Raw genomic sequence first — 13,877 nt, forward strand, 5'->3', positions numbered from 1 at the left:
ACTTTGCCACTTCGAGAAGCTTGCAGAAAGGCGGTTCCTTTGGTTTAAGTTTATAAAAAAAAGTAAGGAAAAACTTTTTAAACAAAAGAAAATGCAGAAGTGAAAGTCTTATTCAGTTTTGCTTTTATCTTAATGTACTAACATATATGATAATCTTATCATATTTAACCTTTTCTATCAACTTATAGAAAACTTTCAAGATTACAGGGTATTCGACAGCAGTGGCAGCTCAAGTGGAAAATATTGACGGCCAGAGAGGAGTGAAAAAATCAGCGACAAGTGCTCGACAAACGCGCCATAATCCGCGCTCGCCGTCACCGAAAGGTTGGCAGAACTGGCAGGACTCACAGGACTCACAGGACATGGACACGCGCGGTTTGTCACCTCGTTGTTGTTGTTGGAGAGATACACTTTTTTTTTTTTTGTGCTCACTACTATTGCTGCAGACTGAGAGCGGACGACGGAGGGGCTAAATCAAAATTCATGGTTGCTGTTAAAACCGGGTATCAATAGACGGGCGAGGACCCCTGGGTTACACGCAAGTTTAACCCTTTGATGGCTCGCGTTCACCCGTTGGACCCATTAACCACCCTGGGCACCCTGAACACCCTGAACACCCTGAACACCCTGGCCACCCATCACCCAGCCGACACATGTACGACATGTAAATTGTTTCAATTTGCGGCATTTGCCGTAAAGCTGCGCAATTTTCGACATGCCATGGATACCCATGGACCTGTCCATCCAGCAACAAACCCATTTTGTGTGCGTGAGTGGGTGGCTTTGACCATTTTTTGTATTTGCCATCCCACACCTCGCCTCTCCCCAAACGTTCAGTTTTTTCCACCCATAGTTTGCCACGTCCATCTGTTGGACTCCCATGGCGGAATGCCAGCGGAAGGGGCAGCAAAAAATGGCAAACCCAAATACTAAACTTGTTAAATGTTATAGCTATATATGTATGCTCAGATATATATATGTATATATAGATCGGGTGGTGTGCAGATGGGCTACTGGCGCTGCTACTTTGATGTAGTTAAATTTTAATTGGACTTTGGGTTTTTGCTGCCCCGTCTGTGGTATTTTAGCCAGCAGCAACAGCAGCATCAGCAGCAGCAACAATGTCAAGCATGTGTGTGTTAGTTGTTATTATGGCATTCGAATATTTCGCATGCTAAGTCCACAAAAAAGCTTCTGATCCGGCTAATAGGGGTTAAGAAAAGTCAATGGAATCTTTGGGGGACTTTTGCAAATGGGCTTAAAGAAGTGAGTGATTAGCCAAGGGCCTGTAGTTTCATCTTTCAAAAGCAAGATCTATCCAATCTCTGATTTAGCAACCATAATTCAGCTGGAAAGTAAGCCGCAAACACCTGTCTAATAAGAGCCTAGCTTACAAAGAGACCTACAGAGAGAGTGGCCAATAAATCCCCGTTTTAATTTCCCCACCTCACCAATCAATTTATCTTTTCCACTCGGTGCCAGCAGCAGCAGCAGCAGCAGCAGAGGGAACAGCAGAGGAAACAGCAGGGAACATGGCCAGAAATTAACAACATTTGCTAACTGAGAACAAATTAAGTCATACATTGTTTATAAGTGCTCAAAGTGCGGCACCACAGAAGCCCCAGGATTCGGGAATCTCGACTTCGGGTGTCTGTGTGTTCGCTTTAATGCCTAAATCAACTAAATTTGCGGGCAGCAAACTTATTTCCGGCATGCCCAGAACACTTACCCCAAACAAACCAGTCGCACCCAGACCCGGACCCGGACCCGGACCCGGAATCAAGAGTCCAAGAAGGAGTGGACACCAAAATTCAACCATAAATTGATGCAGTAACACGCCCTCCAGACCTCCACAGAACTCCACTCGGAGAACTGCAGTTCCCAGCCAAACAACAACTACAGCAGCAGTCAAACAAAAGAAAAAAAAAAAAGGAAAAAAAAAAGCAAAGGCTGCAGTCTTGCTGCAATCCAATGCAGTGCAATGCAATCCTTTCGTCCTGTTGGATCCTGTCCGTCCCAAGCCCCAAAAAGCGAGCAACCAACAATGCCAAGTTTTCGGTCAACTTTCGGCCAAAACAATGCCCAATCCTGTGTGTTAACCCCTTCCCCCTACCTTAACCCATGTCCGCAAAGGCCCCCCCCCTTCACACCGAAAAAACACACACGGGCCACGCATCTTGTGCTCGTCCTTGGTCCTGGCTCCTCACTTTTTCAGTGCGTGTGCACTGAGAGAAATTGACGGTTAAGGGATTCCAATCGAGAAACGATACAGTAATAGGCGCCCTGTTATTTCTGGCAGTGCAAGTGTGCAGGCTCCGGGTCCTTGCATCCTGCGAGTGCATCCTGCAACTGCAGCTGCAACTGGAGATGGAGAACTGGTGATGGCGATGGCGATGGTAATGGAGATACAGATGCAGGAGGAGATGGATGCAGAAACAGAGACAGAGACAGAGACGGAGCTGGAGCTGGAGAGCCTGGGACTTTCTCTGGTCAATTCGCGGTTTTGCTTGTCACTTAGCCGACGGCCGGCGGCGCAGCGTTGGCCATTTGATAAACGACAAACGACGAGGAGACGACAAGGACATTTCCCAGGGAAAAGCGGAAAAGCGGAGTGGGTGTCCTTTTGAGGCGACAATGTGACGACATTTGAGCCCAAACGCAAGGGGCGCTGCTAACGGAGTGATACTGTACTGCGGCCAGGGCGAACAGTACAGGGGGCACTCGACTGCCCAGCACCGCATTGAATTATCCCACCGAGGTGCGTGGCAGTTTGTCAGCCTGGGGTTAAACTTGCCCCGGGGCCAGGATTAAGTCGTGAATTTGCTTGGTGAGTTAGTAAGTTAGTTAGGACCCAGGAATGTTAGTGGTACTTTAAGGTGATGTTGGGAGCCAAGAAGCACAAATTCTAAAAGTAATAATAATTATATCAAACAGAGTTTATTAGGATTTTGGTATCTTCCTGGGAAAACTGATAACAAACTTATAATTTCATTGATTAGGAAACTAGAACTTAAAGACGGTAACTCAAGGTGTTTAGCTCATCAGGTCTTTAGTTAATACCTTAAGATATTTAGAATGCAATTAAGTTGTTTCCTAGGGTATTGTGAATTCGCCTTGGGATATCCAAGAGCTTCCTATGACTCCTGCTCTCCATTTGCGGACGTCTGCCTGTGTGTTATGCTTAAGCTTTAAGTGGCGTAATAAGTCCAGATTGCAGCCTGTTCTGGCCGTTGTCCTGAGGTCCCCGGGTCCTCAACTCAACATCCTTGGCCTGCCGGTTGTCCTTGTTTGTTTGCCTGTGCCCGCAGAGCTGGCCGTTGGCTTTTGCTTTTAAGCCAGAAAGGACTAGGCCCGAAAATGGGTGGCCAGAAACTGTTGGAGGCGTTTAACATTTTTGAGGCTTGATTGGATTTGGCACTGGCCTGTGCGTAAAGTGAAAAATTGCATTTTGAGCAGCTGCTGATGCTGCTGCTGCTGTAGTTGCACTTGCAACATGCAGCAAGTGTTGCAAGTTGCTGGCGCTTTTGCTTTTGTTTTTATTGTTGATGAAGTCGGCTTTGGTTTTGGTTTCATTTGGTTTTGCTGGTCAGCCCCGGCTGCGGCTGTCTGTTATTTTGAAATACTCGTTGAGTGGCTCGTTTGCGGTGAAATGCATGTGGCCACGCCCCCCCATTACACCCGAGCCCCCACCCTGGCCGCCTATTTTCACTATTTCCAACACCCCCAAAGAGTTAACACAATTGTTTTTGTACTCATCCTTCGATTTTCTTGGGCACTTTAAGCCGCTTTAAGTCGCCGTCAGCGGACCTTCGGTCACGCTTTATTCGGCACCGCCTTAAGTGCAATATTGCATTTCAACGGCAATTAAAATGCATTTTCCGGTTACTTGACACATAACATAATTTGCATTTCCGTAGGCATGCATTTAACCCCTCGTTGCCGCCCGGGGCGTTAGATTGTTTAAATGCAGAACCGATGCCAGGGGCAGATATTGTAATTGCAAAACAGCAGCAGCAGGAGCAGCAGCAGCAGTAACCGCAGACGCAGCCTCATCGACCATCACCCTAGCAACTTGCAACATGCAACATACAACTTGCAAGGCTGCCAGCCGGATGACGTTCCCCATCCACCATCCTCTTGTCCTCCTGTCTGAGTGTCACCTTCAGACAACACTGTCCATCCGGCGATTCTCCAATTCGATTGTCAGCTCTGTCAGAAATTGTCATCGCATTGCCCAGGATTTTTAAGAATTTCATCGTGATCATAAATTATTTTAAAATATTTTTTTATTCCAAAAATATTATCCCGAATGGTTTTTATTATTCTTATTAGCAAACTTGGAAATTTATTTTCCCAAAAATATATCATCTTATTTCTTGAGTTAGGTTTCCAACCGGTCAAGATCAGATCATTCAAATGCTGCTCTTAAAATGTTTGAATTTATTAAATGCTTTAAAACAATATTTAAATAATAAAAAAAAGACTAAAAAGTTTTTATCAGAATGATAGCTCAGCTGGGTTACATCTCTATAAATGATATATCGATATATCGCCGCACTAATACTCAAGTCAACTCACCGAAAGAACTAATGTCAGCTTGAAATCTGTCTGAAAATTGCACTTTCACTATTCATTTGGCATTCATCCTTATAAGTCAGAAGAAAAAATTTTTAGAATGAATAACCAGTCTGAAAATAAGGGTTCGGGGTCTCCAGTGGCCGAGGGTGCCTCCACATTGTCGAATGACTTGATTGTTACCGCTCCCTCTGGTGACCACGTGGCAGGAACTTCCTCACATGGACGCATTAGCCTTGGAGGATCTGGTGATCAGGCTGAAGACCCTAAGCCTCATATCACTGAGTTGTTTGAGACTATTGAATGTGAGTCAACGGTTTTTTTCCATAAAGATGATGTATCTAACGGTGGAGATTCCAAAGATGTTCCACCTAAGTTGCACAACAATGCTAATGTTGAGACCTCCAAAGACGTTGTTCCTAAGAGTACAGTTTTTTTGTTTACAGATGATGATTCTACCGACGATGATGATTTTATAGATGTTCCGAAGACTGCTGATCCTAAGACTAGTAAATCTGAAGGTGTCGATCCCGAAGCAGGGAAATCTACTGGGAATAGGGCTTGCCGCAGAGCACACTCCGAAGATGGACATTACAATCCGTACTCCGTGAAGAGGGCCTGTCAAGTTCTCTCACCTGAAGCTTTTGAACAGCTTTTGAGGTGCCTAGTATATACTCCTGAGAAAGAAGAGGATGCTCAAGAAGAAACCGATGCAAATCGCGGTGCTGAAGTTGACAATAAGGAGAATGCTCCCCCGACTGAAGTCGAGCAACGCGAGGAAGATGAAGTCGGTGAGGACCAGAAGAAGAGTGATTAACGTGAGCCCTAAAAACCCGATTAAGGGGTTCGAAACCAACTATGAACACCTACGAATATTAAATTGAACACAAATTTAATATAATATAGTTGGTTCCGAATAATTCAAAAACATACAAAATAAATATAAAATATTCACATATTATGACCGTGTACCGAGCTAAAGAGGAGAATGATCTAGCCGGTGAATGAGTTCCAATTCATATCCAAAATATGTAAAATAAAAATAAAGAAAAATTTGAACCTAAAATGTTTCAATTTTTATTCATTTAAAATCAATATAAAAGTTCTCTTGCCGGCTGGCTAGTGAAATATGTTAACGCCAATGTATGGCATGTTTCACATTCAACAAACGTAAAAGCTTTATTAAAATATTGTTGGTAAAATATCGATTACAATGTTGATATCAAACTTACAACTCTGCTGAGTTAGTCCTTTAACAGCGATATATCGATATATCACCGGAAAATAATGTCATATCTGCCTGAAAAGTGCAGACTCACTATATATTCGGAATTCATTCTTATAGGACATAAAAACGAATTTCAGGATGAATAATAAGTGTGAAAATAATGATTCGGGATCTCTAGTGCCCGAGGATGCCTCCGAATTAGTAGAAAGTTCCTCACATGGACGCATTAGCCCTGGAGGATCTGGTGGTCAGACGGAAGACCCTAAGCTTCACGACCCTGAGACCAACGACACCAAACTAGGTGAGACCACGGTGTTTGTGCATTAAGATGATGATTATAACTTTGGTGATTTGAAAGATGTACCGAAGAGTGAAGCTTCTAATGGCAGTGACTCTGCAAGGGAAGATGCTTCTAACGTTGGTGACTCCAAAGATGTTGTACCTAAGAGCGATGCTTCTAACGGCGGTGGGTCTACAGTTGTTTTGCCTAAAAATTATGATTCTAACGATTGTGATTTTATAGATGTACCGAAGACTGGTGATCCTAAGACTTGTGGATCTAAAGGTGGCGACCCCGAGGTAGAGAAACCTACTGCTCAGCCAAGGAGCGGGGAAGGGGTTTTGCGTAGCACCCAAAACCAAACTGGAAATTACGATCCGTATCGGGAACCTCCACCAGCAAAGAGGGCCCGTCGTGATCTCCCACCTAGAGCTATCGAACAGATTTTGAAGAACCTAGCCAACGACACTCCTGCTCAAGGGGAAACCGATGTAATTCGTGGTGCTGAAGTTGACAATAAGGAGAATGCTCCGCCGACTGAAGTCGAGCAACGCAATGAAGGAGAAGTCGGTGAGGATCAGAAGAAGAGTGATTAACGCGAACTCTAAAAACCCGATTGAGGGGTTCGAAACCAACTATGAATACCTAAGAATATTAAATTCAATTTAATATAGTTGGTTCCGAATAATTCAGAAAACATACAAAGCAAACATAAACTGTACACATATTATGACCGTGTACCGAGCAATAAAAACTGCTAAGGTGGAGCAGCCGATTCTGCGCTTCAAATCCTTCCATTATTAAACACAATATTTCAAGAAAGTTCTTGCCTGCTGACCAGTGTAATATGTTATCGCCAATGTATGGCATGTGTCGCATTCAGCAAACATCGCACAGCCACCCTGCTACCTTAACCCTTTGGCAAAACAATTGACAAGCCAGCACTCAGGGCGGGTGAGAGGCGGTTGTAGGTGATAAGAAAGAGAGGGCTGTATGTCCCCCCCTTTGCACAGAGTTTGTCCAAATCACCGAGTTTAACAAATTAAATGACTTCTAGTGCGTACATTGTTTTGACACGGATGTGACCCAAGGACCCCCCTTAAGCCCCAGCCCCCTCGATTTTCCGAAAACCCCCTTGAATCCCACATTTGCCCCTTTGGCAAAAGGGGTGTTAAGCCAGCGTCTGGACTTTGCCAAATTGCTGTTGATTGCTCGACACTCTTGGGAGTGCGAAAAACCCACCTGCAATGTGAAGCATTTGACAAGCCTCCGCCCACACCCTCACTCCCGGAATGATGGGGGGAAATTGCACTTTGCATGACATCTTGTCAACTGCAGTCAACAGTCCGGTTAGCTACGGCTTTCGGTTCGTTTTCGGTTTAATTATGGCGCAAACTGGAGCCTCAAATATGTATGTTTCCCTTCCTCTATTTTGAAGCAAAAAAAAAACAGAAGATGATGGAAAATACGAAATAGATGTTTCTTAAATAAAGGAGGGGCCTGTTTTCTGGGTGGTCTCTGTCGCCGCCTTTGATACATTTCATATTTTTAACGATCTCCACGCTTTATGTCTTTATAAATACACAAAATTATGAGCAATGATCTCTGGCCGCTGCGCTTGTTTTGTTTATAAGTTTATGGCAATTAAATTCCCTGCAATAACAAACAACAAATGCACTTGATCGTCGTGGAAAACTGGGGATGTTTCTGGAGGTAGGAAATTGTTTATGCCTTTGTTTTGTTGCCCCAACCAGATCGGCCATAAAAAGTGTGGCACAACAGCCGTGGAGTCGGAGATTACTCATGGGCTCAATGATAAATTGTCGGGGCAGAATGGGATATGTCATAGGGTTGGGTTAGGCAATATTTTAGAGGGTTAAATAGTTGTAAAATTGGAAAACTTAAAAAACAAAGAATGAAGATTTGGATATGTCATGGATTTAAGCAATATTTTAAAGGGTCAAATAGGGATTAAGAATATTATTAAATCAAAGTAAACTGAGCTATTGGAAATGCAATTGGCAACACATTGGTCTCCCTCCCTGGTAGACTGCATAACTACCTATCGATTACTTAATATCGCAAGTCACTAGCAAGTCCCTTCTCAGTCAGTCCTTGCCACACATCTCTATTGTCAAGAATGAAAATATGCTTTTATCTTTGTAAACAATATTCTTAAATAAAACTATTCGCGTTATCCAACCTAAAACTCCAAAAGGTTATGGGCCCTGCTCTCTTCCACTGCTTTCACTCCAAGATAAGGATCTTATATATATATAATTTGTGTCTTAGATTGTAAATTTAAATATTTTTAATATTTATAATGAGGAGGTTTATTAAAGATCATATGTACATACATATGTAAAATACCGTATGTGTGGCTTATTCACTTTTTTCACTTATTTTTTAGAATATTAATATTACAATTTACCTTGGACAGTAAATAATATTTTTTATATTATGATAAAATCATTTCTGTGTTTACTTTGAATTATTTTGCATTTTCTTTTTATACACTTTATTTTTCTCCTCCCAGGAATAATCACTTTGAATAAATCGCAGATGATATTTAAAACACTTTAAAAAAATTTTAAATATATATTTAATCTACTTTGACTTTGATTCTGCCTCTGTCTTTTTTAATAAATATATGTTCAGAGGGAGGAGCCTTTGAAAGGGGGGTTTTGAGGGGCGACCGCAGTGTCTGAGTCGGAATCTTCGACTAATTCCGAGTTGAGTTGAGAAACGCTGAGACATTTCGGTTGCCGTGGCTAAGCAAATCCCATTGGATCCCATTTCAGGCAGAGGAACATCCCAGGGGTGGTGTTGGGGTGAGTGCTCCTTCATTTGCCGCCTTTGATGATGTTAAAAATAAAATAAAACCGAATTAAGTCGCCCCCTTTTTTTGTGCTGTTTTTTTTCTTTGTTGAGTTACTTTGGCGTTGCCACATTTTGCACTCAACTCGACCGGCTGAGTTCCCACTCAGCTTGCCACTTTGTCCTCAGTGTAATGCGCCGTTGCAGGCTCTCAATTAGCAAATTAAGGACTCGCACTCGCACTCGCACACATGGAGCCCACCCACACGAACAGAAACTCAGGGGAACTCACTCAACAACACACACACACACTCGCACGTGCAGGCGACAAGGGTTGAACTCCGTGTGGAGCCTTGTTCTCTCGCAAAAAGTCCTTTCTCCACTCGAAAGTCCTTTCTGCAGCGACCCCGCCCCCCAAATAAAATGCAGGCCATTGCAGTCCAGCATTTCGATGTGTTTGTTCGGGTGGGGGTGTGTGGATGGTGTCTGTGTGTGAGTGTATGGGTGTGGGTGTGTATGAGTGAGTGGTCAGTTGTTGCTATTCCTGGATGGGGGATGGTCTGGCTATTCAGTTCTATTTAGATAATTCCAATCCTTAGCTTGATAACCATAATAGAACAAGGTAGAACTTTTATATTGAAAGTTTATTTATTTAATTTAATTTAAAAATTTTTAATTTATTTATATTATATATTAATTTTGTATTCTATAAATATTTTATTTTATGTACATAGGTATTTTATCTTATCGAAAAATAAGTATTTTTGGTATGAATTCATAACGAAATCGAAATAATAATAAAGGTCTGTATTAACTGTTCTATATACTGTTTTCTTTTTTATCTGTATAAATATTTTTACCATGAGAAACTATAATTTGTTGATGGTAATGATAATAATAATAATCATAATAATAATTAATACTAAGTGCTAATAATTATAACTTTTTCAAAAGCTAAAATATCGATTACAATGTTGGTTACAACTCTGCTAAGTTAATCTTTAAATGATATATCGATATATCGCCGCACTAATACTTAAGTCAATTCACCGAAAGAACTAATGTGAGCTTGTAATCTGCCTGAAAATTTCATTTTCACTATTCATTTGGCATTCATCCTTATAAGTCAGAAGAAAAAATTTTTAGAATGAATAACCAGTCTGAAAATAATGATTCGGGGTCTCCAGTGGCCGAGGGTGCCTCCACATTGTCGAATGACTTGATTATTACCGCTCCCTCTGGTGACCACGTGGCAGGAACTTCCTCACATGGACGCATTAGCCTTGGAGGATCTGGTGATCAGGCTGAAGACCCTAAGCCTCATATCACTGAGTTGTTTGAGACTATTGAATGTGAGTCAACGGTTTTTTTCCATAAAGATGATGTATCTAACGGTGGAGATTCCAAAGATGTTCCACCTAAGTTGCCCAACAATGCTAATGTTGAGACCTCCAAACACATTGTTCCTAAGAGTACAGTTTTTTTGTTTACAGATGATGATTCTACCGACGATGATGATTTCATAGATGTTCCGAAGACTGCTGATCCTAAGACTAGTAAATCTGAAGGTGTCGATCCCGAAGCAGGGAAACCTACTGCCCAGCCAAAGAACAAGAATAGGGCTTGCCGCAGAGCACACTCCGAAGATGGATATTACAATCCGCACTTCCAACCTCCTCCAGCAAGGAGGGCATGTCGAGTTTTCCCACCTGAATCTTTAGAACGGCTTTTGAGGTGCGTTGAAGATACTCCTGAGAAAGAAGAGGCTGCTCAAGGAGAAACCAATGTAAATCGCGGTGCTAAAGTTGACAATAAGGAGAATTGCTCCCCCGACTGAAGTCGAGCAACGCGAGGAAGATGAAGTCGTTGAGGACCAGAAGAAGAGTGATTAACGCGAACCCTAAAAACCCGATTAAGGGGTTCGAAACCAACTATGAATACATAAGAATATTAAATTGAATACAAATTGAATATAATATAGTTGGTTCCGAATAATTCAAACACATTTAAAATAAATATAAAATATTCACATATTATGACCGTGCACCGAGCTAAACAGGAGAATGATCTAGCCGGTGAATGAGTTCCAATTCATATCGAAAATATGTAAAATAAAAATAAAGAAAAATTTTAACCTAAAATGTTTCAATTTTTATTCATAAAAAACAATATAAAAGCCTTGCCTGCTGGCCAATGAAACATGTTAACGCCAATGTATGGCTTGTTTCACATTCAACAAACGTAAAAGCTTTATTAAAATATTGTTGGTAAAATATCGATTAAAATATTGATATCAAACTTACAACTCTGCTGAGTTAATCCTTTAACAGCGATATATCGATATATGACCGGAAAATAATGTCATATCTGCCTGAAAAGTGCAGACTCACTATACATTCGGAAATCATTCTTATAGGACATAAAAACGAATTTCAGGATGAATAATAAATGTGAAAATAATGATTTGGGATCTCCAGTGGCCGAGGATGCCTCCGAATTAGTAGGAAGTTCCTCACATGGACGCATTAGCCCTGGAGGATCTGGTGGTCAGACGGAAGACCCTAAGCCTGATATCACTGAGTCGAATGGCACTAATGAAGGTGAGTTATTGTACCTAAAGATGTTGATTCTAACGGTGGAGATTCCAAAGATGTTCCACCTGTTCCAGATGATGATTCTAACGATGATGATTTTATAGATGTTCCTAAGACTGCTGATCCTAATACTAGTAAATCTGAAGGTGTCGATCCCGAAGCAGGGAAATTTACTGCCCAGCCAAGGAACGAGAATAGAGCTCGCCGCAGAGCACACTCCGAAGATCTAAATTACGATCCGTACCCCATGAGGAGGGCCTGTCAAGATCTCCCACCTGAAGCTTTTGAACAGCTTTTGAGGCATTTAGAAAATTATCTTAAGAAAGAAGAGGCTGCTCAAGAAGAAACCGATGTAAATCGCGGTGCTGAAGTTGACAATAAGGAGAATGCTCCCCCGACTGAAGTCGAGCAACGCGAGGAAGATGAAGTCGATGAGGATCCGAAGACGAGTGATTAACGCGAACCCCAAAAACCCGATTAAGGGGTTCGAAACCAACTATGAATACCTACGAATATTAAATTGAATACAAATTTGATATAAAATAGTTGGTTCCGAATGATAACTTACAAAATATACACATGCCATGACTATGCACCAAGCAATAAAATCGTCCTTTCTATGTTTGGGCGTCTATAAAATTCCCTTTTCACATGAATTTTTATGTAAGAAACAAAATATGTATGCGGAAAAGCAATGCAAAATATCAATTGGGATCTTAATTAATTAGTAACCAATTTGAATTTTCCAAAGTATTTTTCCGGGGCCTGCACACATTTTGCTCCCTTGTTGCACATTTTTGCGGCCCTGATTTTATTAGGCCTGCGTTATATTTTACGCACCTCTGGATGTTGGGAGGCGCAGCCCCGCCCACACACACACAAACATTTTGCGGTGACTGTGTGTGAGGGATATTTGTGTGCAATTTTTAGTTAAATTATTTTTACACCCCGAATGGCAGACCAGAAACCAAAACACAAAAAAAAAAAAAAAAATCAGGAAAACCTGAACGCAAAATTCGATGCCATTTGAAATTTTTAGGGCCCGTGGGAGGCCTTCTGTGTGGCTATATATCCATATATGGGTATATATATATGCGTTGCACTTTGGGGATAGAACTGCACCCACATTTCTGCCGCCCACCCATTTTCCACACACACAAAGTGGCAAGTGCAGATTTGAAGTTATTACGAAAAACTAACCAACATTTTGTGGGTTTGAAGTTGTGTGGAATAATATTGGTAGACCCAAAAAGCCTTTGCTATGATTGTTGTTGTAAATATTTTTATTGCCCAGTCTACGGCAGATATATGTGTGTGCATTCTATATATATATATATATACAAATATCAGATGATGGAGTTGCAGCTGCAATGGCAATTGATGTATTGAGTTTTGTTGCAGGGAAAAACTAACCATTTGACAGGAAATAATTAACTGGCAGACCGGGGCAGGAACTCTATTTGAAAATGACACATGTATAGAGAGGCTTTCTTGGCCGGAACTTTAGCAATTACATTTTTTGTTTTTATATTTTACTAGAACTTCAAACATGTCGAAGGATACATTTATGATATGGGGTTGGGAAAGACTTCTGTTGGGAAAAGATAAGTTTTATTCACATTTCAAGGGTTCAAGTGTTAAAGGGTTTTATAAAGAGTTCATTATTTAATAAATGTATATAATTATTATCAAAAATGCGCACCTCTTTCCTTTTAGTTTTAAGTCGCTTAAAGTTAAGCAACTTAAAGAAGAACCTTTATTATTAGTTCACTTTTCCCTATTTACTGGCCATAATAAAGGTTCTTTAAGTATTTTAACAATCTCCCTTCAAGCTATATGAACTCAACCCTCTGCAATTTATGGCCATTGAAAATCGCAACCAATCAACAGCCAAAAACCGAAAAAAAAGCGTAAAAGGAAACTCGGGCTTAAACAACTCGCTATAATTTGTAGAGCCGAAACGAGAGGGGGGAAAAATGGCGAAAAAGAAGAAGGTGAAAAACCGCCAAACACACACGCAAACAAAAACAAGGTCCAAACAAATGCAACAACAATTGCCGCTGTTGCATTGTGGGTAGGAAAAATTACGAAACCAAAAATCAGCAACCAAATATGTGGTTGCCACCAACAAAAGGCCCAAAACAGAGAAAACATACAGCCCCCAGGGAACAGGGCGGGGCGGGACGGTGGGGCAGGTGAGTTGTTTGGTGGTCAATTTCTCTTTTTCCCCCCCACTGTCTGTCTGTCTGTCTGTCTGTCAAAGAAGCGAATGCAACAATGCAACAATTGTGAGGGGGTTAAGGGGTCCTTTTTTTCGTAACCCCCCTCGCACCACTATCAATTTGTTGCTGCAATAATAAACATGAGAGAACACGCGTGTTCC

The 13,877-nt window shown here is 41.4% G+C and overlaps 4 protein-coding genes across 4 annotated transcripts; all 4 read left to right on the top strand.

Moving 5' to 3' along the window:
• The first annotated feature begins 4,563 nt into the window (after window positions 1–4,563).
• Window positions 4,564–5,628, top strand: LOC108109709. The gene is made up of 2 exons (XM_017218340.1): window positions 4,564–4,880; window positions 5,022–5,628. The coding sequence occupies exons 1-2, from the start codon at window positions 4,676–4,678 to the stop codon at window positions 5,390–5,392; spliced, it is 576 nt and encodes a 191-aa protein (XP_017073829.1). The 5' UTR covers window positions 4,564–4,675; the 3' UTR covers window positions 5,393–5,628.
• A 284-nt stretch (window positions 5,629–5,912) lies between these two features.
• On the top strand, window positions 5,913–6,863 carry LOC108109708. Its single transcript, XM_017218339.1, has 3 exons — window positions 5,913–6,104; window positions 6,162–6,269; window positions 6,327–6,863. The coding sequence occupies exons 1-3, from the start codon at window positions 5,942–5,944 to the stop codon at window positions 6,677–6,679; spliced, it is 624 nt and encodes a 207-aa protein (XP_017073828.1). The 5' UTR covers window positions 5,913–5,941; the 3' UTR covers window positions 6,680–6,863.
• Window positions 6,864–9,964: 3,101 nt separating this feature from the next.
• LOC108109710 lies at window positions 9,965–11,040 on the top strand. The gene is made up of 2 exons (XM_017218341.1): window positions 9,965–10,252; window positions 10,394–11,040. The coding sequence occupies exons 1-2, from the start codon at window positions 10,048–10,050 to the stop codon at window positions 10,735–10,737; spliced, it is 549 nt and encodes a 182-aa protein (XP_017073830.1). The 5' UTR covers window positions 9,965–10,047; the 3' UTR covers window positions 10,738–11,040.
• Window positions 11,041–11,194: 154 nt separating this feature from the next.
• On the top strand, window positions 11,195–12,190 carry LOC108109711. The gene is made up of 2 exons (XM_017218342.1): window positions 11,195–11,500; window positions 11,599–12,190. The coding sequence occupies exons 1-2, from the start codon at window positions 11,338–11,340 to the stop codon at window positions 11,949–11,951; spliced, it is 516 nt and encodes a 171-aa protein (XP_017073831.1). The 5' UTR covers window positions 11,195–11,337; the 3' UTR covers window positions 11,952–12,190.
• The last annotated feature ends 1,687 nt before the right edge of the window (window positions 12,191–13,877 follow it).

The sequence above is a fragment of the Drosophila eugracilis genome, unplaced genomic scaffold (assembly GCF_018153835.1).
Source record: "Drosophila eugracilis isolate 14026-0451.02 unplaced genomic scaffold, ASM1815383v1 contig_649, whole genome shotgun sequence".
In the NCBI taxonomy this organism is placed as follows: domain Eukaryota; kingdom Metazoa; phylum Arthropoda; class Insecta; order Diptera; family Drosophilidae; genus Drosophila; species Drosophila eugracilis.

What these genes read in the sequence shown, in the direction of transcription:
- LOC108109711 (XM_017218342.1), top strand. Translation starts at nt 11,338, where the DNA reads ATGAATAATAAATGTGAAAATAATGATTTGGGATCTCCAGTGGCCGAG. An exon ending in GTCGAATGGCACTAATGAAG is followed by an intron (nt 11,501 to 11,598) that starts GTGAGTTATTGT and finishes ATGATTTTATAG; the next exon opens with ATGTTCCTAAGACTGCTGAT.
- LOC108109710 (XM_017218341.1), top strand. Translation starts at nt 10,048, where the DNA reads ATGAATAACCAGTCTGAAAATAATGATTCGGGGTCTCCAGTGGCCGAG. An exon ending in GTTGTTTGAGACTATTGAAT is followed by an intron (nt 10,253 to 10,393) that starts GTGAGTCAACGG and finishes TTTTGTTTACAG; the next exon opens with ATGATGATTCTACCGACGAT.
- LOC108109709 (XM_017218340.1), top strand. Translation starts at nt 4,676, where the DNA reads ATGAATAACCAGTCTGAAAATAAGGGTTCGGGGTCTCCAGTGGCCGAG. An exon ending in GTTGTTTGAGACTATTGAAT is followed by an intron (nt 4,881 to 5,021) that starts GTGAGTCAACGG and finishes TTTTGTTTACAG; the next exon opens with ATGATGATTCTACCGACGAT.
- LOC108109708 (XM_017218339.1), top strand. Translation starts at nt 5,942, where the DNA reads ATGAATAATAAGTGTGAAAATAATGATTCGGGATCTCTAGTGCCCGAG. An exon ending in GACCAACGACACCAAACTAG is followed by an intron (nt 6,105 to 6,161) that starts GTGAGACCACGG and finishes GTGATTTGAAAG; the next exon opens with ATGTACCGAAGAGTGAAGCT. An exon ending in GAGCGATGCTTCTAACGGCG is followed by an intron (nt 6,270 to 6,326) that starts GTGGGTCTACAG and finishes GTGATTTTATAG; the next exon opens with ATGTACCGAAGACTGGTGAT.